General features: G+C 50.4%; 1 protein-coding gene across 2 annotated transcripts in view; it reads right to left on the bottom strand.

Annotated features, from left to right (window-relative positions):
• Window positions 1-25,372, bottom strand: part of B4GALNT3 (beta-1,4-N-acetyl-galactosaminyltransferase 3) — a 107,524-nt gene that overhangs the window by 27,554 nt on the left and 54,598 nt on the right. The window contains exons 2-4 of one of the 2 annotated variants that reach the window (XM_075940924.1): window positions 19,088-19,191; window positions 16,616-16,693; window positions 164-259 (exon numbers count right to left, since the gene is read on the bottom strand). In XM_075940924.1, the coding sequence (XP_075797039.1) occupies window positions 164-259; window positions 16,616-16,693; window positions 19,088-19,191 (278 nt within the window). Of the gene's footprint in view, window positions 1-163; window positions 260-16,615; window positions 16,694-19,087; window positions 19,192-25,372 lie in introns of those variants that run through there. The other variant, XM_075940941.1, reaches the window with a different exon arrangement.

The following is a 25,372-nucleotide window of genomic DNA, read 5'->3' as shown; positions in this document are numbered from 1 at the left end:
GAGGGTGCAGTATGGAATGGGAGGAGTAGTAAAAGGTGGGCCTGGGGAAGGGAGAGGAGAGGCGGGTACAGTTAAAAGGAAAGAAGAGGAATAGGGTCCAGCAGTGTGGAGTTTTGATGCTGCACTGTGCAGGGAAGAGGATAGGCTGTTGGCATATACTCACATGAGGGTACAGTGGGAAGTGGAGGTTCCTTCTGAGCTGCTCAATGGAGCTGCCGCACCAGTCTTCAAACACATGGAGATTGACTTGACCCTGGTACTGCAGGAACATAGGGACACAAAGAAAGATTCCCATTAATGGCTGCATCCCTCCTGCTTCCCTATAACTCTGCAACAGAGCGAGTCATTTGAGTACCCTGAGCCTATGGTGGGACAGGGAGGGTGATGCTCTTACTCCGGGAGTCTGCCTCAAGGGGGTAAGCAGGCCATTTAAGGGGTATGGGGCACAGCTCATTCGCTCTGACCAACCAGCTGAGTCTGTGGGGCCTTCAGCCAGGTGAGAGCCTAAAGAGCACCTGATCCTTATGGACAGTGCCCTGAAAATAAGGGAGATCTGCTTTGGGATATCTGTTGGGAGGAGCCAACTTGAGTGACATTTGAAGGGAGAGATCCCAGGAGGGTGCTAAGCCTTGAGAGATGAACTGTCTGGCTCATATCATGAGGTAAAAGCTGCCATTTTAGAAAGAATGGGACTAACTCCAGAGACATATTGTCACCAGTTTTGTATTGAACTGTTTACATAGGGAGCATACCTGTCTGCAGCAGCACAACAGTTGTAGGCAATATTCCCTCTAATCTTTTCCGTCCATGTGGAGATTTTTTCCACCCACGTGCAGAATAAATTTTTCTATGTGCACAAAAGCATGTGTATGTGCACCACCAATAGAAACACAAAACTAATCGGTGAGGGCTCTACTAATCAGCTGGGCAGCACTGGAATCTCTCCTGAGTGGCCGCCCAAGCACTGAGCTTACAGGGAACACGGGTTGCAAAACCTCCCTACCTGTTGGTTGTGTCCAGAGATGAATTCCATTGACAGAACCTGGTGGACTTGCAACAATTTGAGCAGAATTCTGAGTCAGTAGCTGACTCAACAGCCTGGCACTCAAATCCCCACCAGTACAAGTTAATTGGGAGCAAAGTGGAAGACCCATTAACGGGTAGGGACCATCACTGAAGAGCTAATTAAATAGAGAAGTGAACCTTGCAGACGGGAGCAGAACAAGAGAAAGGAAAGAAGCTCTGGGAAGGGGAGGTGCAGAGCTGGTTGCTGTTAGTGCTGCTCCATTTCCCCAGGAGACAGCAGCTGACTAGAGCTTGTGTACAGTAAACACCACTATAGGCAGAGGCCTGATAGAAGGTAATCATAAAGCACTGTGCTAGCGAAGGTGGTCTGAGCATGGTTTGTAGCTAAGGCAAGAGAGATTCCCAGGGGACCACCCTATAACATCCCCCTGTAGGAACTCAAAGCTGGGCAAGGTGTTTCTGACCATCGTCCATGGGTGAGGCAGTGGAGAGAGGGTGGACACGAAGGGAGCTGGGCAGCATGCCAGACCAGGAGGGTCCCACTTGGGAAGGCAAGACGACACACTGCCTTGACCTGGGGAGACCCCTGCAGGAGAGAATGTCCTTGTTAAGTCAAACCAGTGGGTTCCGGAAGAGCGACCAGCGACCTAGTGAAAAGTTCCCTTGGGGGTCGCAGGGAAGCCAGGAGTGTATTTGTCATGGGAGAAAGCAGGGCAGATCTAAAAAAGAAGTGCTCAGTAATGGGGTGCTGTTTCACCCAAGAGGGTAGGCTGGAATCCCCTACCAATAGCTTCTCTCCTAGGCTGTGAGCAAGGGAATCAGGCCACAGTAGAGAACTGGGACGTCAGGAGTGAGTGATGGCCCTGAGAAAAACAGGGTCTGTGCACCAAGAGAAACAGTCCTCGGGGCTGAGTAAAAGGGGGAGAAAAGCACAGGTTATTAACCGAACCACGTCAGCCCCAGGCATCTGAAGTGAAGGAGGAAGAGACAGGGATGCAAAGGACTAGATCTATAAGCCAGCACACACTTGGAGGTAGTGTGTGGAGTAGATGTGACAGTGACAACAGAGGTCTGGCCAGTCAATGAGTAAACCAATTTAAGAGTAAATGAGAGAAATCTGGGGAAGGTTTCTGTGGCTGACAAGAATAGAGCTGAAGTCTTTGCAGAACTTAGCAGGCTACCAACTCAGATGGCAGAGTGCTTGCACGAGCTGGAAGAAATGTGCTCCTCGAGGGATAAGGTTTCAACCAGAGCCATAAAGAGAGGAGGAGCTAGTCTGCTTTGGAGTAAAAGAAGAGAATGGTGAGCAGCACCAGTGCTTGCTTCAGGAGGAGAAGCTGATGAAATTGGGCACTGAAATCCTCCTGCAGAGTCAGAGCCTGGTGGAAAAGCATGAGATGTTAGCGACTCTGAAAGCTGAGATGTCTGCTTTAAAAAGAAGAGACTGAACTCCGGGTGAGGGTATTGACAATAGGGCTTATCTTGGGACCCAGCAAGGCTCTCTGGGCAAGATATGTCAGAGGGGGAGAGGTCCTTCCAAAAGGAAACTAACTAGCTGCCTCCCAGGCTAGGAACCAGTGGACAGCTTCAAAAGCATCTGCATCCTTATGAAGGCCAACAAGAGCTCAGCTGAGTAGGTGAATTGGAGGGAGCTGGTAAGCTGGTCATTGGGTCAAGGCAAGGGGACTCGGAAAAGTGCAGGAAAACACTCTGGGAGCTGCAGTCCATACTGGGCAGAGGCACTACTTTATTTTAATGTATTGCCCAAGTTTCTGTTTAACCAATAAAACTGTATTCTGTGGCAATAGCCTGAAAGAGACTGGCTTGGCATGAGTCCACTCCTTATGAATTGTGCACTGTTGTCCTGCACATAAAAATCATCTCTGCACACAAGAATACATACACGTGTGATTCACATCCACTGCACCTCCTAACTGGTGTCTTGTCAGTGCTCCACCCCCTCTAGCTATGCAAGAAATGTTCTGATGCCTGGATACAGGTTTGCCTTAGAACCAGCTTTAAACTTCAGCATGAGCCCATTATCTTCTTTCCTCCTCTGCTGTCTTCCCACAGTGAACCCCAGTACTGCCTACCAGAGGCAGAGGCGCCAGGCTAGAGAAAGAAGTTTAATGCTCTAAGGTGATGCTAACTCAGGGTATGTCTACACTACCCCCCTAGTTCGAACTAGGGGGGTAATGTATGCATACTGAACTGGCTAATGAAGCCCGGGATTAGAACGAGGTGTACAGATAGTTCGGATTAGGCTTCCTAATCCGAACTATCTAGTCCGTGCTGCGTGTAGCCGCGCGGCACGGGGTTTGCACTAGCCGGCTTTATGCTAATGAAGCCCCGGAAATTCAAATCCCGGGCTTCATTAGCAAGTTCGGTATGCATACATTACCCCCCTAGTTCGAACTAGGGGGGTAGTGTAGACATACCCTCAGTGTTTCCCAATTGGTGCTCCGCGAAGCAAAACTAGGGGTTCCGCGAGGAGCTGGCACTCCCCCGCCCCCTCTGAAAGAGAGAGAGCCGGCTGGCCAGCAGAGGCATGGGCAGCGAGTTGTATGGGCTCGTGGTGCCCATGCTCCATCAATATTTGGAACTGGAGCGGGCCCCGGCCCCCCCACGCGTCCTCCCACCCCGGTCCCAGAGCATCTCTCCCCTGTCCCCGTGCCCGTCCCCGCCGTGCGCAACCTTCACTGAGCTTCTCCTTGCTGGCTGCTGCTGCCCTGCATGGCATGCTCAAACTGGCAGGCGGGGAGATGCCCGGGCGTGACGTAACATCACGACCCAGGATTTTAAAACTGCTGGGCGCTGTGTTGCGCAGTATGGCTGAGTTGCGGGTTCGGAGTCCGGGGACGGAATGCAGACTCCCGCCCCACAAAGTGGAAGGCAGAAGGTAGAGAAAGGGCTGGGAGAGGAAGGGACTTGTGCGGAGGGGGAGGGGAGAGGAAGGCACCAAAGGGACAGGGTAGAGGAGAGACAAATGCCAGGGGGCCAAGTGCAGACAATGAGGAAAAAGACAGAAGGGGAGGTGTCAGTGGGAGGGGGACAGGGTGATGCTGGGAGGGGAGAGGGTAAGGGCATTGGGGGCTAGAGAGGGGACGGGGAGGTGCTGGGAGAAGGCTTGAAAGAAGGGATGGGCATGAGGGAGGCCGGGATGGAGCAAGTCATGTGTGAGGGCACAGGGGCATGAGGGGAATGGGGGCAGAGGGTGGTGAGGGGGTGGGCATCAGGAAAAAAGGGCAAAGGAGGTAGGGGCAGTGAGGGAAGGAGGAGGCACCAGGAGGGTGCAGGAGTAAGAGAAGGTGCAAGTGCCAGGGGATTCTGGTGGTGAAGCAGAAGGGCAGACACCTGCAGGGGAGGGACCACCACCAGAGGAGAGATGCAGGGCAGGTTTGTAGAGGGAGGTGTTAGAAGATGGGATGAGGCGTGGTAGCTCACATGATCAGAGTGGGGCTACTGGAGGAGTGGGCACAGGGAGAAGAGAAGGGCTGGTGGAGGGGGGCAGGTTGCAGGAGGGCTGAGGGCTGTGAGAAGGGCAGGAGTCAGGACAGGAGTCAGGACGGGTGAGGAGTTGGGAGGCAGCAGGCACCAGGGGAGGAGACATGGCAGCAGAGAGAAAAGGTAAAGGTTTAAAAATATTTATTAATAACTTGGGTGCCACAGTGGCACATCCAAACAAGCCACATGAACTCAGTACTGGTGCACAACACAAAATTCATTTTGCTCATGTGAGGAAACTCTTAGGCTACGTCTACGCTGGCGGTTTCTTGCGCAAGAACATCTTACACGTCCACACTGCCATGTGCCAGCTGTGCTTTTGCACAAGAGCATCTATGGCAGTGTGGATGCTCTCTTGCCTGAGGAAGTGCCGATGGCCATTTTAACCATAGGGCTTTCTTACGCAAGAAATTCATGTTGCCTGTCTACACTGGCCTCTTGCGCAAGAACAGTTGCACAAAAGGGCTTATTCCTGAGCAGGAGCATCATAGTTCTTGCACAAGAAGCCCTGATTTCATACATGAGAACTCTGTCCCCTGCTCCCACCAGCACATTTGGGACCACATTAGTGAGGCTTGGGGGTCTTTGGAGGGTTGTTGAATTTTTTTTTGCATCTCACTTGTGTGGCCCCAACAGACTTTTCTGTGGGTCAGTGACCCTTGACTCAAAACAGGTTCCTCACCCCTCTTATAAATAGAGACAATGCTAAAACTTTTTGAGTTTGACATAATATTTTATTTAAAAATGAAGCCTGACCAACAAGCCCCCAATTGGGGCCAAACCCCCATATCACTGCAGCATCATAACACTCCTGCACCACCTGACCCCAAATCTGAGCCTATCATATACTGGAACCCCCTGTCCTGGGCCTCTTACATCCCCAAACTCCTGCATCCCCACATCCTCAGTCTTCTGCTGCAACACTCCTGCACCATCCACACATGACAAATCTGTGTCCTGAGCCCGTCATACTCACAGCCTCCTTGCCCTGAGTCCCTCACATATCCAGCCCAAACTCCTGCACCCTCACATCTACAAGCCCATGGCTTGCTCAGCACCCCAACCTTCCACCTGAGCCCAACACTCCCGAGCCTGGAGCCCCCTCCCCGAGCCAGCATCCCCTTCTCCTAAATCCAAATTCCCTCCCAGAGCTTGTACTTCTCACCCCTTCCCACACCCAAATCCCTCATTCCCACCCCACACCTTCTGTCTCAACCTAGTGAGAGTGTTTAAGGGCTGGGGATAGCAAGTGATGGAGAGGAGGGGAACAGAGCAGATGATGCCTCAAGGAAGGGCAGTGGGGCTCTTGTGGAAGGAATGTGATTTTCATGCATTTGTGGGGATTTTCATGAATTGGTGGTAACCCTCCCCCCCCCCCTTTTTTTTGCTTGACAAACTTAGGGGTTCCTTGAAATTCTGAAAAGCTGAAAAGGGTTCCTCGGCCAAATAAAATTGGGAAACACTGTGCTAACTGAACTGCACAGAACTGCAGAGAGGAACAATGAAGACAATCCAGGGAAATAAATTTCCATTGGTGACAATTCAAAATCCTTGGAAGGATCTCACTATTAGAGACTTGGGAAAACAGGCGGCCCCTGACTTGTGATGTGATTGGTTCCTGGGAAAGCGACGCAAGTCGGGAGTGTTTTAACTCGAACCCTCATTTACGATAGGTGCTGTGCACCGTTGTAAAGGTGGGCCAAGGACGCAAGTCGGGGTTTTCTGCCCCTTCCACACTTACAAAAATGGTTGTAAGTGTGGGGGTTTGAAACTCAGGCGGTCGCATGTCAGGGGTTTCCTGTATAGCAAAGCATCTGCTGTGAAGGTAGCAAAGCTGGTATCAGTCAGTTATACACAGAGTTGGGTACAAAGATATCAATGCTCTTTCTCAAGGCAGGTAAGTATCATTTTTCCATTTCACAGACAAGGAAGCAGAGGCCCAGCTAATTTAAGTGACTTGCCCATAGTCCCACAGCAAGTCAGTGGCAGAGTCTAGAGTAGAACTGTTTTTCTGACAATGGGTGCCACTTTAACGACTAGGTAATGTTGTTTTCTCCTTCTCCTTGTAGGGAGGAAATCTCACATACATCTCTGCACTGTGTACTGCAAGCATTCTGCACTGTAAAATGTCTCTTGCAGATGAACACCCAGAGGCTGTTCCTTCATTGCTCCACAGTCACTTACTTGACAGGTAATAGATCTTAAAGGGGCCATAAGTGTGGCAGCTGAAGCACCAGAGCAGGATGTAAGTATGGAGAGCTCACAAGCCAGTGACTAGACTTGCTCAGGTTATTGTAGGAGACAAAAAGCAGGTCAGTCATGGTCCAATGCACTTCTGCAGGAAGTCAAACACAGATTTTAAAGTGGCTACAGGACTAGTAGCCCCATTTTAACTAGATATAAGTTAAGGGCACTCAGATTTCATGCTCCTGGGTAGATGCTGACCACTACTGGAAGTGCTTCACCCCCCAGCTATACCACTGTACAATTAAGTGCATTGTTAATGATGAAGTTGGCGGCTTGGCCTTTACCTTCCTTCAAAGCATCAGTGGTCAACCACTTCCCACGAGGGACACCAGAGGTCAATCTACAGTCTGATCCATTGCAGCAGTATGCATAGCAGAGCAGGAATAATGCCTAGGGCAGAAGGTCCTTAACTCCTGACCCTCGGGCCATCTGTTGCTCAAGCACTTCCCCAGTCCAGCCCGCAATATATTTTGAAAAATGTATTCAATCAGGCCCATGTGGCTGCCGGCACATGGCTCCTAGGCCCCGAGTGCCCACACGGTCCTGGCCACAGAGGGTGTCGCTCAGCCTGGGAAACCATGCTGGACATCTCAGATGCAATGCAAACTGTACTGGTCAGTGAGCCACCCAAGCTGACACACTTCTGCAGCCAGCAGGATGGGTGGGTTTCACTTTCAGTTACTCTGGGCAGGGTCAGGGGCAGGGGATCCCAGTGGAAGGACACAGATGGTAGCAGAAGGGAGTCTTTGTACAATCCTTGTTTTTGCCTGGGCTCCCGGACACACTATCAACTTGCATATACTGCATTGGCAATGCCTAGAGTTCAAAATTAATTAATCAGCCCCCTCCCGTCCCTCCCAAAAAAGGACTGCTTCTTGAAATCACATATACAAATACACTTGGGGATCTTTTTATTTGGCATCTGGTGTTTGAGGTCTTTGGATGAATTTGGAGCACATTTTTTAGATTTTCTCTACAAACCATGAGACCTTTTTAAAAAAAGAGAGAAAAGAAGAAAAAGAAGGCTCGGATTCTCTACTAATACCATGCACCAAGAAACAAGCATAATCTAAGTCAGAATAATCACCGCTGACAGCAGTGCATGAGGCAGTGAAGTTCTCAGATTTGGCTTCATTTTGAGAATGTGACTAGAGCTAGAGCTCCTAGATATGAGGAGGCTTGTGATCAACTATGGGGAGTTGGCATCACTGATATCTAATCATTTTCACAACATGAGTTAGTAGTTTCACCACTTACACCCATGGGCAGGACAGCTCTGCACACACCTTCCCAGGTCACAGGAATGTGACAGCAGCAGTGTGGAGCTAGCAGCCAGAAGCCTTCTAGCCCCACTGCACTGCCAGTGGTGACGGGTGGGGGGGGGAGCCCAGAGGGTTTTAAATCACCAAGGACAGCAGGCAGGGCCAGTAGATGTATGGTGGGGGAGTAAGAGAGAGAATACACAGAGACACGTCCCCAAAGCTCTGCCAGAGGGGGTTGCCTGCTGGCCCACTAGAAGGATTTGAGCACTGGAACTGGCCCTAAGGTAAAATGAATTTGACAGCCCTGGCCTAGAGAGAGCAGTCAAGGATCAGGATCCTGTAGTACTGGGTGCTGTACAAATAGTAAGACAGTCTCTGCTCTAAATCTAGGTTATTTTAAGAAGCAACAGGTGGAGGAGACAAACAGATGGGGGTGGAAGAAAAGAGGTCACAGCACAGTGAGTGAGTTAATCAGAATAGCTGCTCAGACAGAGCAGTTGTTTGATCTGGACTGCAGGAGGCAGAGTATCAGACTATGACCAATGGCCTGATATGGTACCGCAAATACAGTAGGACATATTCTTAGTAACACCGGAACTCCTTCATACCACGTTGGCAGTGTAAAGTGCCCTTAATGTAAATGGGAACTGGCTCTTTATCACTATGATCAAAGGCAGCAGGGATTTACAAGGTAACCTGAGGGCAGTCTCTGGCAGGCCCAGCTGTCAGGAGCTGATGTGCTGGACTTCCCTTTGCTGCATTCCTGGCCACGACAAAACAGACAGTAAATGACACGGTAAATGACAGTAATTCCTAGCACAATAGTGCACGGTACAAAGCAGCATTTCCAAAGCAGCAAAGTCTAGCAGTATCTGAACTGGGCAGCCTGGTTTTACCTATGGAGAACAACAGGAATTGCAGACCATGCACCTTCTTGGAGGAGAGCGGAGAAAAGATATCAAACAAAGAAGTGCAGGCTGCTGAAGGTGCTGCTGCAGGACCAAAATCTGGCGTTGGGCTTTAACTTTAGACACCTAGTCATTAGCATAGCAGCTGCAGACTGAAAACCTGGTTTTCTTCCTGCCCCTCCAGCTCAGGTCACCGCTCCTTCTAGGAAGCAGGTGAGAAATCCCTATGGTTTCATGTGGGACAACAGGATAAAAGAATAATCATTGGTGCTTGTCACTGCCTATCACCATGATGGGTGACTATCACTGTCTTTCCCATTTTACACATGGGCACAGCAAGGCAGAGAGAGGCTCACAGTCCTATCTTAAGATGTGGCTTCTGATTTTGGTTTCTGAGTTGAGGCACCTCAGGCCTGGTTGAGCAGCCTCCATTTTCAGTAACTCCAGTGAGGCTGTGGGCGCTCAGCGCATCTGAGAATCAGGCCTTCAGTGTAATATTGAGATACCAAAAAGTGGAAGCTCCCACCTTCAGAGGCTACTTCAGAAAATGTGGGCCTAAGAGATGTCCAAAAGGCCACACAACAAACCATTGACAGAGGTAGGAGGAGGACCCAGGAATCTTGACGTCCAATCCTTTGCCCTAGCCACTAGACCGGGGGGGACAAAAGGGCCTCCACAGGCCGGATTGGGCCCACCAAGCAAGCGCATCTGGCCCCTGGAGGCCCTGCTGCTCCCCCGCCCCCAAGCCAATTAGGGCCTATGGGCGGGAGAGCACCCGAAGCCTTCTCCGCTCTGCCCCTGCCCTGTGAGCAGCATGTGGGCACAACGGAGAAGGCTTCAGGCACTCCCCCGCCCCCAGGCCTTAATTGGCTGAGGGGGCAGGGGAGCACGTGAAGCCTTCTCCTGCCCTGAGAGCAGCACATGACAATGCTCGTGGCGAGGGGGAAGGGGAGAGAGCGGAGGAGGCTTTACGTGCTCTCCCGCTCCCAGGCCAATCAGGGCCTGGGGGAGGGGAAGATGCGTGAAGCTTCCTTTGCCCTGCTCCAGCTCTGTGTGTAGCCTGCAACACTTCAGAGCGCCACGTGCTCCTCGCAGGGCGGGAGGAAGCTTCCCGCACTCCCCCACTCCCAGGCCCTGATTGGCCTGAGGGTGGGGGAGCATGCCAAGCCTCGTCCAGGGCATGGGTGCCTAGTGGGAAGGGGGAGCAAAGGGGCTCCTCCACCCCCAGACTGATGTGAAGGATGGAACATTTCCCGAAGCGGCACCCTTTCTGGGCCACACCGGGGGAGAGGTTGTCATAACAAGATCTATGATTCCTAATTAAGAGTGTTCCATTTGTCTGGCAGGTCCCTCCCCAGCACCTTCCTCTCTTGCTGCCTCTATCCTTGCTCCTTTTTTACCACACCCCAGGGAAGTGCTTACGCTAAACATCCACCCTCAGAATCAAAATGACTGCCAGGGGCATGGCCATTTTCACAGTGCATAGGAGGACAGGCGCAGCAGTAGCCTGTAATAAAACTAGCAGAATTTGTACCAGAGATAAAAGGGAATAGTTTAGTGACGATGATTTATTGCAGCCCGAGACCATCCTAAACTAGATGCTGGGCTGAAAATAGGGTTGCCAGGTGTTCGGTATTCATCCAGACAGTCCAGTATTTGCAGGCTCCATCCAGTAAAAAAAAAAAAAAAAAAGGAAATACTGGACATGTGAAATCTCAGGTATTTCCTGTTTCCCTGGGATGGAAGCCGGGTGGGGACAATTTTCTCCTACAGCGTCGGGCGGGGGAGTGAGGAGCACATAGCAAAGAGGGGCAGAAGGGGGCACTTGCCGGGTGCCACGCTAGGGGGGCGCTGGGCTGGGGTGGGAGCAGAACGCATGCTGTTCTGGTCCACGTGACCAGCAGAGACCCAGGAGCTGGCCACGTAATGCCTCCCTCTGCACCAGCCGTGGCCAACCCGCGGCTCTTGCCCCCCAAACTGTGGCTTGCGAACCCGCTCCTGCACCCCCCCCCAACGGCCCCCAGCCCCTGCCAGCTCCCCCAGCTTCCCTGTGCTTACCAGGTGGCGCTTTGGGGGTTTAAAAATAGTGCCCAAGATGGCGGCCATCTTAAAGGGGCAGCCTCCTTTTAAAAAAAATTTTTTTTCTTTTCTCCATAATTCAGTTCTGGGGGTCTTTTTTTTTCTTAACAACTTTGGTCTCCCCCCCCCCTTTTTTCCCTCAACAGAATTGTTCCCCAAGGTCTTTTTGGGGGGTGGGTGAGGGGGAGGGCTGTTTGGTATTTTCTGTTAAACCATCTGGCAACCGTAGCTGAAAACAAGGTGCCCCGCGTAAGGAGGAAAGAGGATCCAGACAATATGTGATGACTAGCACTGGCATGTTTCAATCCCTAGTATTGTATTAGTAGACAAACATTTCCTCTTACTCCAGCAAGGCATTTTTGGTTATCAGCACCCAGTGACATCTAGAGAAACTACCCCAAGGGACAAGCAGGTTCAGCACAGCAAAAATTCCTCTTCTCTCCCTGTTTTCCTCTGCGCTGAAACCACCACAGAGCAGCCAGAAGGCCTTTTAGAATTGCCACTGGACTGCTGGGCAGAGTGCTCCAGAGCCTCGTGCTACATTCTACAGCCAGCTCTGAAGGCCAGCTTGGGGTAGGGGGCAGGGCTGTGCCATCCAGGTGGTGCTAGGGGCTGGCTGCTCCAGACCAACCTCTTTCACCCAAAGGAGCAGGGAGCTTCCCTTCCTCCCTCAACACAAACATATTCCCCAGGGGCCCAGCAATTCTGCCAACTCCCCTGGCTACAGGGAGCAAAGATGAGAGACCGCCCCCCCTTAAAGCACTGCTACCCACACACAAACAACCAGAACCACAAGCAATGTGAAGGGACACGGGGGTAGGGTTACAGCCCTGGAGAAGTGACTCCCCGGATTGTTACTGGAGGAGGAGAGGCCTTGCCTAATTTAATCTTTGATGGCTTTGCATTTCAGGGGCAAATCAGCTGCTTACAATGCAAAGAATGCACAGCACTGGGGAAGATAAACTGGACAAAAAGAGGGTCTGAGCCAGGGAAGAATGGAGACATTGTGCTGCAGATTAGAAATTCTGTAAGACGAGTTTATAAGACTCTTCTGTCTCCTCACAGCAGCCCTGACCCCTCCTCTTGCCTCTACCAGCTCCCTTGACTGGGTGACATTCAGGAGCAAGCAGCTGGATGTTACTTCAATGTCTTCTGAGACTCAAGAGGGAAAAAACCTTCCCCCTCTTTGCGCTGTACTGCTGCAGTCACTCAAACCCCTTTAATTATTCAAGTTGGTCAGCAATACACATCATCTGTTCAAACCAAGTCTGACTTCGTGGCCTTTAGTGGGAGAGGAACTCCCCCTCACCGCCCCCACATACTCCCCCCCCGAAGCACCAGCCCAGAAATCAGGCTGCAGTTATGTTCTTATAGATGTCATAGAGGGAGTGGAAAGGATACAATAGGATCACAGATCCCTTGTAATTAATTTGTGCAGAGTTACGCCTCTACAACTGTCAACAGGTGATTAACAGGAAAGCCAGAAGCTCTCTAGCCCTATCTGTCCCCTCAGTGGCCATGTTGTACCAATCAGTGCAAAAAGTAACACTGGGATGACTTAGGGATGTAAGCGTACGTCTACACTGCCACTCTAGTTAGAACTAGGGTGGCTAATGTAGGCATTCAAACTTGCAAATGAAGGCTGGGATTTAAATATCCCGGGCTTCATTTGCATGTTCCCGGGCACCGCCATTTTTAAATGCCCTGTAGTTTGAACTACCTGCCTGCGGCTACATGCGGCATGGACTAGGTAGTTCGAATTAAAGCTCCTAATTTGAACTACCGTTAAACTTCCTTGCAGGAGGAATAAATCCCGGGCTTCATTTGCTAGTTCGAATGCCTACATTAGCCACCCTAGTTCGAACTAGGGTGGCAGTGTAGACATCCCCTCAGAGAGTAGTCGACTACCCGAAAAGCTTAAGCTTATCCGGTAGTCCAATCAACTATCCGCATTCTCCCCCTGCCTCCACCTTGATACCTCTATATCAAAGGCAACATGGGGGAGAAGCAGGAGCTGGTGCTGGGAGGAGCCAGCTTAAAAGCCAGTTTCTCCAGCATTGTCTCCACTCCCCATCCCGCTGCCTCTAGCAGAGGCAGTAAGGGGGGGTTGGGGAAGTTGCTCCGGCTGCAGTGGGGGTCCCAGTCCTGGCTGCAGGGGGCTCCCAGAAAGAAGTTGGGACCCCCAGTGAACAGAGGTGCCTGCCTTGAAGCAACCCCTGTCTGCAGGGGTCCCAGCAGAGAGCTGGGACCCCCAGCGGATGGGGATTGCTACGGGCTGGGCAGGCAGCCCTGCTCAGTCCCAGCTCGCGCTGGGACCAAATCTCACTGTGGCTCAGCAATTTAAAAGGCAATAGGAGCCAGGCAGCCTGCCCCCCCCGGCTCCTATTGCCTTTTAAGTTGCAGAACCGCAGCTTTGGTCCCCAACCCAGCGCAAGCAGGGACTGAGCTGGAATGCCTGCCCATCCAGCGCCTACTAAATTTAGGAGCCGGGCGAGCAGGCAGCTCAGCTCAGTCCCTGCTTGTGCCAGGTCGGGAGCAGTAGCCTCCCCAGGAATTGAAATTAGGGGAGGAGGGTGTTCGAATTTACAAGGGGGGGATGTCAGGACCAATGAGGGGTGAGACCGTGAGGGTGAAGGTGGACTGTATGGCACCATAGTTCATAAAACTTTGGGGAGGCGTTGGGGAAATTCGGGGGGGGGATACACTTCCATAGGGGGAGTGTAGGGAAATCCCTTGTCGGGCGCCAAACCCCACTGTGGCTCTGCAATTTAAAATGCAGTCAGAGCCAGGGGGCAGGCTGCCTGGATCTTACCACTTTTTAAATTGCAGAGCTGCAGTGGGGTTTGATCCTGAGCACGGCTGCCTTCCCCTATCGAGTAACCGGTCTGAGGGCATGAGGTTCCAGTGTTTGATAGGCTCAGATCTAGGGTCTGGGGAAGGGGGAATGCAGGAGTGGTTGTGGCCAGATGGGGGCTTGGCCCCAATTGGGGGTTTGTTGGCCAGGCTTCATTTTTAAATAGAATACTATGTTAAACACAAAGGGTATGTCTACACTACCCCGCTAGTTCAAACTAGCGGGGTAATGTAGGCATACCGCACTTGCAAATGATTTGAATTTCCCAGGCTTCATTTGCATAAGCGGGGAGCCGCCATTTTTAAAACCCCGCTGGTTCGAACCCCGCGCCGCGTGGCTACACGTGGCACGAACTAGGTAGTTCGAACTAGGCTTCCTAGTTCGAACTACCGTTACTCCTTGTGAAATGAGGAGTAACAGTAGTTCGAACTAGGAAGCCTAGTTCGAACTACCTAATTCGTGCCCCGTGTAGCCGCGCTGCACGGGGTTCGAACCAGCGGGGTTTTAAAAATGGCGGCTCCCCGCTTATGCAAATGAAGCCCGGGAAATTCAAATCCCGGGCTTCATTTGCAAGTGCGGTATGCCTACATTACCCTCCTAGTTCATACTAGGAGGGTAGTGTAGACATACCCAAAAAGTTTCTGCATTGTCTTTATTTATGAGAATGGCAGGGAACCTGCCTTGAGTCAGGTGTCACTGACCCATAGAAAAGTCATTTGGGAGCAGGGGACACAGTACTGGGAAGGAGTGCTAGTGGGTTCTGGAGCAGGGAAAAGGGTGCCAGTGGGGGCAGGGAAGAGGGGGCACGGTGCCAGGACAGGTTTCTGCAGCAGGGGACAGGGTGCTGGGGGGGGACAGGTTTCTGCAGAGGGGAGCAGGGGGACAGGTTTCTGTAGTAGGAGACAGGGTGCCAGAAGGAACTGGTTTCTGCAGGGGGAGCAGGGTGCCGGGGGACAAGTTTCTGCGGGGGGGGGGCAGGTTTCTGCAGCGTGGTCGGGGGGGCGGGGGCAAGGGAGAGGGAACAGGGGGCCAGGAGGGCACCGGACAAGTTTGGGGCAGAGGAGAGGGAACAAGGTTGGGGGCAGGGAGTTCCCTACACCAGCCACAGAGGGAAGCCTCCGACCCGCGCTCCCTCCGGACTGACTGCAGGGCAGCCGGGCTGGAGCGCAGAAAAGCGGCTGCCCGGCCAGCTGGCCATGGTGCTCAGCCAGGGTGCCACCAAGTTCCCCGTGGGCAGGCGCAGAGGGGAAGACGCCCAATCAGCTGGAGCGCAGTTCAGCCTCCTCTGGGCTGAACGCCACAGCCAGCAGGCCAAGCAGCTTCTCCTCTGCGCCAGCCCACGTGGAGCATGGTGCACCCTGGCTGAGCGCCATGGCAAGCTGTCCGGGCAGATGCTTCTCTTCCCTCCAGCCCGGCTGTCCTGCACTCAGCCCAGGGAGGCTGCGCCTAGCTCCAGCTGTGAAAGCCACAGTTAGCTGGCTGGGGTGTTTCAGCCCTCCCGACCTCCCAGCTCCCACCATTCCTCGCAGCTACTCACCTGTGTTGTTGCTCAGTGAGTAGCTGCTCCTCAAATGAAGAAATCTAATGTAAATGTACTGCACAAGTGCGCAGTTCAGAGAGGGCTCAAGAGCTACTCTTAGAGCCCCTGAGATCTACTGGTAGCTCACGATCTACTGGTTGGTGACCACGGTCTTAAAGCATCAAGACTGCAGTTTGTTTCCTAGTTAGAACCACTGCAGTGGCCATTCTAATTTGCATGTGTGCCCAGTCCGCTTCTGGAATTAAGTTAGCAAAACACCCAGGCTCCGTCTACACTACGAGTTTTGCCACAAGAGCCCATGCAAATGAAGCGCAGATTAGCATTTTCTCGCACTTCATTTGCATACTCTCTTCCGATCTGTTTTTGCGCAAGGGGTTTTTGCACAAAAACAAGCAGTGTGGACATTTCCTTTTTACGCAATACCCCTTTCTGCACAAGATCCTTATGCCTCAGAAAAGGAGATATACCGATCTTGTGCTAAAAGGGGTTTTTGCACAAAAAGGAAACGTTTTTGCGCAAAAAGGAAACTGCTTGTTTTTGCGCAAAAACCCCTAGCGCAAAAACAGATCGGAAGAGAGTATGCAAATGAAGCACAAGACAATGCTAATCCACGCTTCATTTGCATAGCCCCAGTGGTCAGTGCTTCTCTCATTAGCAGCATACTGCATTACTCCATTTCTGAAGAGCAGCAGTACCATGAGGGGAGAGTGGAGGGAAGAGTAAATGAGGCATACAGAAAACAAAGGAAATATTTACTTAAGTTCTCAAGGGTCACCTGGGAAGGTCTCTGCTTATCAGAAGTGTCACGGAAGCCAGGAGATATCTATCCACAAAATACAGGGAGTGGATAACAGGCAAATGCCAGACCAATAGCACAGCATGAGATACTTACATGCCACAGTCATGTATTTGCCTGTTAAATTCTTTCTCAGCTCTGAATAAATGTCATCTTTAAGGGGGTTGCAATTTGGCTGCCTTCCAGAGGCTGAGGGTGGATTCCTGGTGCCTTGGTGGCTGGGTCAGAAGCCAAATCTCCAGGAATCTAGAAATTCCTGTCTTTCCAGATTGTTTCTGTGGTCTACAGAACCAAGGCTTTCATTAAACAGGGATGGGGGTGGGAGTCACTGGTCTCCCAGAGAAACAGAGGCCTCTAGTTACAATCCTCTAGTAGCAAATGGTTCCAGAAAATACCAACCTCTGGGATCCAAGGGACGGAGATTTCCCCGGCTGGATAAACAGACCTATTCCTCACACCTCTTTGCTGTTCTTGGTTCTAAAAAACATGCAGATAAAAGGAAAGATCAACTTATAAGAAACTGATCACATACACCCAGGTTGAAAAGCTTTCACAAGTCCATGTGAAGATAGATACTGGAACTAGAGGTGCAGGGCTGCTGTCCCACCCCCTGGTTTGAAATGGTTTCTGTTATACTGTATATAGAGTTACAGTTTAGTTCAATGCAGCACCCCTGCAAGTGAGCAAACAGCATGTGCCCGGCGGCTTTGAAATGCAAATTTGCACAATAGATTAATTTATGTCTCAATATCAGTGACATCACAGCAGAATTTTGAAAAGCTTCCCCGCTCCATCACTAACTTCAAGAATTCATCAGCCAGTGATCTGTTGCACGTTATCTATTCATCCATCTCTTCCTCCCTCCTTCGCTGGCAACACTTTCTGGGATAAACCACCACCATTCCCTCCATAATAACTTTCTCATTTCCATTTCTTTGCCTAACATGACCAAAGTATATGCTGTAAGTCTGAGTCTGTTTATTCCTGATATCAGGGCCTGCTTCTTTCCAATAATATTTCTACATAATTAACTTGCTCCTAACTAGTCTCTACTTTCATTCACGTCAGCTGAAGGACCCAAGTCACCTTACTACTCCATTTGTCCACATCACAAACTTTGAGCTGCAAATGAATTGTTCACCTGTGTTTCTTCTCCAGAGCTCTGAGCAATCTCTATCGCTTCCTTTGTAAGATTATTCCTTAGGGTGCATCTACATTGCACAGTTATTTTGAGATAACTAGCATTATTTCAAAATAACAATGCGAGCGTCTACACAGCCACTCTGTTATTTTGAAATAATTTTGAAATAATAGATGGCTTATTCCAAAATCTATAAACCTCATTCTAGGAAGAATAACTCCTATAAAATAGTTATTTCAAAATAAGGCATGTGTAGACGCTCCACTGCAACTATTCTGTAATAGCCCCTCACCAGGGCCATTCTAATTTATTCCTCCCCAGTGCCTCCTGGGGCTGTAAACTGAGGTAGCATGACTACATTAGGGAAGCCTGCCTTGGACTAATTTTGAGGCTTCTCTGCAGTGCAGACGTGCTATTTCGAAATAAGTTACTTCAGAATAACTATTCCAGAGCAGTTTATTTCAAAATGAGCATGCAGTGTAGATGTACCCTTCGTGTGTGTGATATATCTGACCTTTCATTATGAACTTTTCCCAAGCTGGGATGGGGTGTACCAACCCTGCATTGGGTCTGTGGTGCCTGACCAATCGCTCTGGGGCCAGAACTCCCCCTCGCCCCCCACCCTCCTGCTGTGCTTGCTTCAGGAGGAAAGAGTGCAGCTAGTCTGGGCTATCTGAGGAGGGGAGGAAGGATGTATACTTCAAGCTCCTGCAACTCTCCAAGCGGCAGGAAGGATGGACCCAGACTATACTGCAGATGACCAGACTATGGCAAGGGACTGACTGGGATGCTAAGCCACTGCCAACCAAAGAGATGCCCAAGATGTACCTTGCAAAAGGACCCAGGGAATGTAATGGAAGCTGATGCTTAAACCCTTAATAGGGGATTTCCTGGTTTCACAGGGCCCTGGGCAGTGATCCCTCTAAGGAGCCTTGAGCTTCTGATTGGGCAGGGCTGACTAATCACCTGTGAAGCTGTGCTGCCACGCACCTTATAGGGAACACTGGCCCTGGATTAGAACAGGGGCAGAAGGGTGGGGTGGGGGAAAGTAGGTGGGTGCAGATTTTCTCATTTCTTCTCCCTTTCACATATGCCACTATGTGTAGCTACTGCTTGCTCGCTTGCTCTCTCGCTCCTGCTCAGGGCGACAGATCGATTGTTTGCTCTGCCCTGCCCAGAGGGTCAGAACTCCCAGTTGCTATTGCCTGCCCCAGCCGGAAGGCTCAGGGACCACAGAGTGATTGCTTTGCTCTGCCCAATCCAGACGCTACGAACTGAATGCTTGCTCAGCCCTGCCAGGGACCCTGGACCCTGCTTCCTGCAAGTTGCCTTATTCTATAGGGAGACCTGATGCCTGTGTAACAGGATGTACCAACCCTGTACTGGGCCAATAAGGGGCGGGGGACGACTCCCTTGACATGCAGGTCCCCCCGCAACCTTAATCTTAAGCCTAAATTCTCCCTGTTTTAATTTCATCTCATAATTCTTACATATCCTTTCTTGTGCAATATATCTATAGGGTCAGAATCTCATCTCCACTGCACTGATGTAAATCCAGTGGAGTTATTCTGTGTATTTACATCGATGCAACTGTAATCAGAACTTGGTCCATGTCCTGCTCTCATTCTGATCACGTAGAGAGAAAAGACCAGAGGAGCTGGGATCTGCACTCTAGATCTAGAAGGAGAATTTTCCCCGGAATGCTTAAGATGACCCCTGACCCTCCTTACCTGCTGTATTGGCTTCTGAGGATAGTAAAACTGAAGGTTTGGGTCCACAGCGGGGATGTTCCTGTTTGCCAGGGCTTTAGCCAGTTCCCTCCAGCTCCCATATCCTGCAAGGAGGAAGAGAAAAGAGATGTCAAAACCCAGTACAAAAAACAAGCAAGCAAGCAAGCAAACACAATAATTTCAGGTTGCACCTCCTCTCTTTACAGTAACCTCCCTCTTGCCCCAGAAATATTCAGCCTGGCCAGTCAGGGTGCATCTACACTGAACCAGTAGCTTGAAATAAGCTACGCAATTTGAGCTACACAAACTGCATAGCTTATTTCAAGTGCATTTTGAAATAGCATATTTAGAAATTTGGTGCTGTAGAGCACTATTCCGAAACATCTCTTAATCTTCATGGAACGAGTTTACAGGGATGTCGGAATACTGAGCATGTTATTTCAAAACCTATTTCAAAATAATGGCTTGTTTAAAAGATGCAGAATAGCTATTTTGGGATACCAGAAGTATCCCAAAATAGAGCCACAGTGAAGATGTACCCCCAATGACACAACTCCTGCTTTGCTTTTGTCCAGCACCTTTTATTCAAGGTGCTTGAAGTACTGCACGAAAAGTTAACATCAAGTCTGCCACGACACTGGCTCTAATGAAGCCAGATCTGTCAGTGCCTCAGGTGGCTTCCTTAGCCCTTGTATCATGATGAAACTTTGAATTGGTGCCCCTAACCAACAGCCTTAGTGCTCCAGTCTTACAGCCCCCAAGCAGCCATATTGTAGGCAACATTCTCATTGTATATCTGAACTATATAAAAGGCCCTCAAGAACAAGAAGATGTCTGAGCCCTCGACCTCCTTGCCCCGCTGCCTCACCTGACCCTACCTTGCTGCTCTGCCTAACCTCCCCTCCCCAACCCACTGAACCAGCCCCATTAATTGAATTTTCTGGCTACTGATGCCTGAGAGAACTCAGACCACTCTCCAGACCGCCTCTGATACAGATTGACCTGGTTATCTGGTACACACTTGGCTACTGATCCAGACTGCTCCCAGTCCTGTCAACAGGCATTACAACCAATGAGCATTACAGCTGGCTCGGACCATTTCAGTATCTTCCTAGACCTGGGTGGGCAATAATTTTTGAGCGGGTCCACTTCAAAAAATTTTAAAGTGGTTGTGGGCTGCCCTAGAAGGGGCGGGGGGCTCGGGTAGAAGGGGTGGGGCCTTTAAATAGCAACAGTTGGAAGGGCTTGCACCTCCCCTGCAGCTCCCAGACATCATGTTAGCCGAGACAGAAGCTGTGAGCCCTTTTAATTCCTACTATGTAAAGGTCTCTCTGCTCCCGGCCTCGCTGCTAGCCCATTCCTAGGGGCCAGGGACACGTGAACCCTTTCAACTGTTTCTATTTAAAGGGCTTGCACCTAACCTGGGGCTGCCACTCCCAGCATCTATGGGTACAGTACCACAGGGGCCAGCCAGTCTCCAGGAGTTGACCGCTCCCTGACAGGTGAAAAACCAAGCCCTACATGTTGTAGTGCACCAGCTTCAGGCAGAAAAAAGCACCTTGCAAGAACAGATCATAGTGCCACAGGTGGAACCATCGCCTATGGTCCCATGGCCCATACTGCACATACCCACAGTTCCATTACCAGATATCTACAGTGGCACCTGCAGCAAATTTGGGGGGCTCCATTTCTTGCTGTGGCCCAATGACTACCAGATGGACCAGGCAAAAGGTGGCACTAGTCATTCTTTTCTAAAAGGTAAGGGCTGGACAGGATGATTCTCTGCTAAAGCACATATATCTCCCCCTATGCTAGAGGCCTATGCCTTCCTGAGGGCCTTTACCACAACCTTTAATGACCCACACCAAGCTGGCACTGAAGAGGCAGTCCTACAGAGACTCCATCAGGCCTTATGCAAAAAACAAAACACAGACACTACTCCCTTGCATGGAATATGACTGCCTGATTGACTTACAGCCTGGAGCCAAGACTCTGTTCAGCCAAATGCATTCCATGTTGGAACATGAATTAGCTGCCCTTAAGGATTACAGAATCTGACAATCTGGAGAGAAGTTTTCTCCTGCACATCCCTGGTGGGGCCCCTGTCCTCTTTATGAAAATGAATGATAGCTTCTTATGACTCTGTGTTGACTACTATACTCTAAATAAAATCACAGCTCAGAATTGATATCCATTACCCAGAGCTCTGGGATTGGGTAAGAGCAGCCTGGGAATTCACCAAGGTAAACCTCAGAGGGACATACAGCCTAGTTAGACTCCACTAAGGCAATGAATGGACAACCATTTTTTCGAACTTTGAATATCTGATGATGCCTTTGGGACTTACTAACCTTTCGGTATCCAATTAATGATGTATTACAAGATATAATGAACCAATGGGTCTAGTCACTTACTCAGATGACATCCTAACTTACTCTGATGACCAATCTATTCTCAACCAGCGTGTGCGCAAGGTCCTAGAAAGATTCTGATGACATGGGCTCTGTGCTAAGCTAGAGAAATGTGTCTTCAATCAGCCTACATTCTTAGGCTCCATTCTATCCGCTGACAGAGGCCACGTGGACTACACAACACCACGCATCAGTCAAGAAATTCAGCTCTTCGTTTGATTTGTGAGTTTCCATAGACGCTTTATATGAGATTACTTTTGAATCGTGAGCCCTACAACATCTCTGCTGAAAAAAACCACCAGAAGCCCAGGAAGGCTTTGATTATTTGAAAGTGAAGTTCCTCATGATGCCTCTTCTCACACAATCTGGCTGTGTCTAGACTGGCCAGTTTTTCTGGAAAATCAGCCGCTTTTCCGGAAAAACTTGCCAGCTGTCTACACTGGCTGCTTGAATTTCCGCAAAAGCACTGACTTCCTACTGTAAGAAATCAGTGCTTTTTGCGGAAATAGTATGCTGCTCCCGTTCGGGCAAGTCCCTTTTGCGCAAAACTTTTGCGCAAAAGGGCCAGTGTAGACAGCTGAGATTTGTTTTCCACAAAAGAGCCCCGATCGCAAAAATGGCTATCGGGGCTTTTTTGTGGAAAAGCGCGTCTAGATTGGCCACGGACACTTTTCCGCAAAAAGTGCTTTTGCGGAAAAGCGTCTGTGCCAATCTAGACGCTGTGTTCCGAAAATGCTTTTAACGGAAAACTTTTCCGTTAAAAGCATTTGTGGAAAATCATGCCAGTCTAGACATAGCCTCTATGTCTATACTACAGAGTTTTTGTGGAAAAATGGCTTTTTTCCCACAAAAACTCACAGCGCGTTCACACCTCAAGCGCATTTTTGCACAAAAAATAGAAAGAACAGAGGGGTTTTTGCACAATAGTTATTCCTCCTTCTACGAGGAAAAACTTGTTTGCAAAAGAGCTCTTGCACAAAAAAGCGTGCATGGACAGGGAACAGGGTTTTTTTGTGCAAAAAGAGGCCATCAAAAAAAGCATAGGTGCCCTGCTGGCCATTCTGTAAATAGCAAACAGAGTTTCTTTTTGAGAGAGCGTCCATGCAGTCTGAATGCTCTCTTCTGCAAAAGCGCATCGCTTTTTCAATGTGCTTTTGCAGTGTGGACGTACTCTTGTGCAAGAAGTTTTTGTGGAAGATCTCTTCTGCAAAAAGCATCCTGTTCAAGAAGCTTGCAGTGTAGACATAGCCACATTCTGGCCCAAGTTATCCATTCACACGGGAAACTAATGCTTCCAACATTGCCATTGGGGCTGTGCTGTCTCTGAAACAAGTCCTCAACCAAGAAGTTCATCTTTGTACATATTATTCCTGCAAGCTCATGCCTGTCGAGCACAATTATGAAATTTTAGACAAGGACATATTTGCCTTCAAAATGGTTTTTGAGACCTGGAGGCACTGTTTAGAAGGGATCAGACACCCACTTCTGGTGTTCACTGGTCACATAAATCTGTGCACTGCTGTAGCTCTAATTCAATGACAGCTACGCTGGGCTCTCTTTTTTTCTAGGTCTGATTTTACTATCATCTACCATCCTGGCTTCCACAACAGGAAAGAAGATGGTGTGTCTGCAAAGAAGAGTATGCCAGCGATTCTAGGAATCCAAAGAAGAGCTTCCAGCATCCTGAAATCATATCACTTCCTTGGCAGAGCATCTAGCCAATTTCTTCATGACCATACTGTTGATAGATATTCAGCTGCAAGTGTGCTGCCCCAGCTCTGCTCAGATGGCACATCAGACCTCCAGTGAGCCACCCAATGACCACAAGATCTATTAAGGTCTGAAGGCACCAGACCAGGTTTATTGCCAACAATGCACAGAAACAGACTTTGGCAGACTCTATGAGGATACTAAGACATGCATGCCTACGACAAGAGATGCAGCTCAGTGAGTGACAGGACTTTCCATTCCCCCCTTCAGCTAGATGAAGACACTCCCTCTGAGACTGCATTTTATACATCACTACACACAAGTTATTTATTACCCCTCTGACAAAGTTAGTGAACACCCTTTGACATTGCCAATTAACATCCATCACCTTGTATGTTTCTATCCATCACACTGTCATGCTGACTTTATTTTAAGGAGGTCCATGTGTTCCTGTTATTTTGGGGGAATGTGTTTGTTTCATATTTGGCGTGGGGTGTTCTGGTATCATCCTTCTGGAAGATACTTGTGTGTTTTGTGCCTAGCACAATGTCTGTTTTTGCAGTATTAGCCTTCTTCTTGTCTGATTATGTAAGCAGGGCCTGTCTCTTGCTCACAACTTAAACTTTGCTTTATAGCAGCCAAGTTTTACTGATACTTAGCCCAGGCCTCAGATACAAGGGCTTGTGTTTCAGACCTTCTTCCTACTACACATACTTTCCTCCCTACCAAATGGGTCCTTTGCCCGGACACTCCAAACTTCCAAACTGAATCATAGGGTAAATTGACACAGAAAAATGGACTTCTCCTAGTTCTCAGAGGAAACTATGTCTCTGAGGGACGATCGTTTTTTGGCTCCTGTATGCATTTGCCATGTCATCCCTTGAGCTTAGGGTTACTAGGTAGGTTTAGAAAAAATGCCGGACACACTTGATTGGGGGGGGAGGAGGGGCTGGCCGAGGGCGGGGGGAGTGCGGCTGGCCGTGGGAGATGGGGGGACGGGACTGGTGGGCGGGAAGCCGGGGCGGCTGGCTGGAGGAGATGAGGGGGGTCAGGGCAGTGCGGCTGGCTGGGGGAGAGGGAGGGACCGGGGGCAGGAGGTCGGGGCAGCACGGCGGCCTGGGGAGATCGTGAGGAGAAGAACGGACTGGCAGGAAGCAGGGGTTGCCGGGAGGGCGTCGGGGGCAGCAGAGCTGGTCAGGAAGGGTCGGGGGAAGCGGGGGGGGGAAGGAGACTGACCCGGGCACATGCAGATCCCAGGGTGCTGTCAGTCCCACGCACGGTCCGGAGAAGCGCGAGTGAGTCCGGCTGCGGCTCCACCACACGCTCAGAAACAGGGATAGGGCTTCTCCTCCTCCCCACAGCGTCAGACGCTGCCAGGACTCCCAGCGCCAATCGCGCCCTGCCTCACAGCCACTCGCCCAGCCCCGCCAGGCTTCCGTCTTTGTGCATGTCTGGTATTTTCTGGATTTTTTAACCAGACAGGGGGCCCAAAAACAGGACTGTCCGGTAGAATAGCGGACACCTGGCAGCCCTACTTTGGGCTGGCCACTTCAGTCAAGCAAAGCCCACTCGCATGGCATGCTTTCCATTCTGATGGTCAAATGCGGGATTCAATATTCAGGCCTTCTTCAGGTCTTGTGATATCTGTGGTCATACCAAAGTTCCCCAAACTAAGCCCTTTGGAATGTCAATACCTTCTGAGACCCCTTTGTGGCCTTGGGCTAACTTCACAATGGACTTCACTGAATTCCAAGAATCTGAACAATGCCATACTACACTGACAATAGTGGATCATCTGGTAAAGATGGCACACTTCATTCCCTTTGTACATCTTCCCATTGCCAAGGATACTATTCATTAGGGATGTTAAAATGCGTTTATTTAGATCAGGGGTCTCCAAACTACGGCCCGCGGGCCGGATGCGGCCCGCGAGGCCCTCTCATCCGGCCCGTGGAGACCTTTTTGTCTGGCCCCGCCTTCTTCCGCGTGCCAGTGTGACGAGGCGACCCCCGCCCGTCCCTGGGGCGCCGCCGAACGGGCCCTTCTTGCCGCGGGGGGGGGACCCTGTCAGGGGTGTGCGGCGTGTACTCACGCCGCGCCGGGGCAGGAGAAGCGGGCCGCTCCGCTGACAAGCGGCCGCGTGGCGGCAAACGGCGCAGGGGGC

The sequence above is a fragment of the Pelodiscus sinensis genome, chromosome 1, assembly GCF_049634645.1.
Source record: "Pelodiscus sinensis isolate JC-2024 chromosome 1, ASM4963464v1, whole genome shotgun sequence".
Classification (NCBI taxonomy): domain Eukaryota; kingdom Metazoa; phylum Chordata; order Testudines; family Trionychidae; genus Pelodiscus; species Pelodiscus sinensis.
The sequence above is the reverse complement of the archived record's forward strand: the minus strand, read 5'-3'. Positions and strand labels throughout refer to the sequence as shown.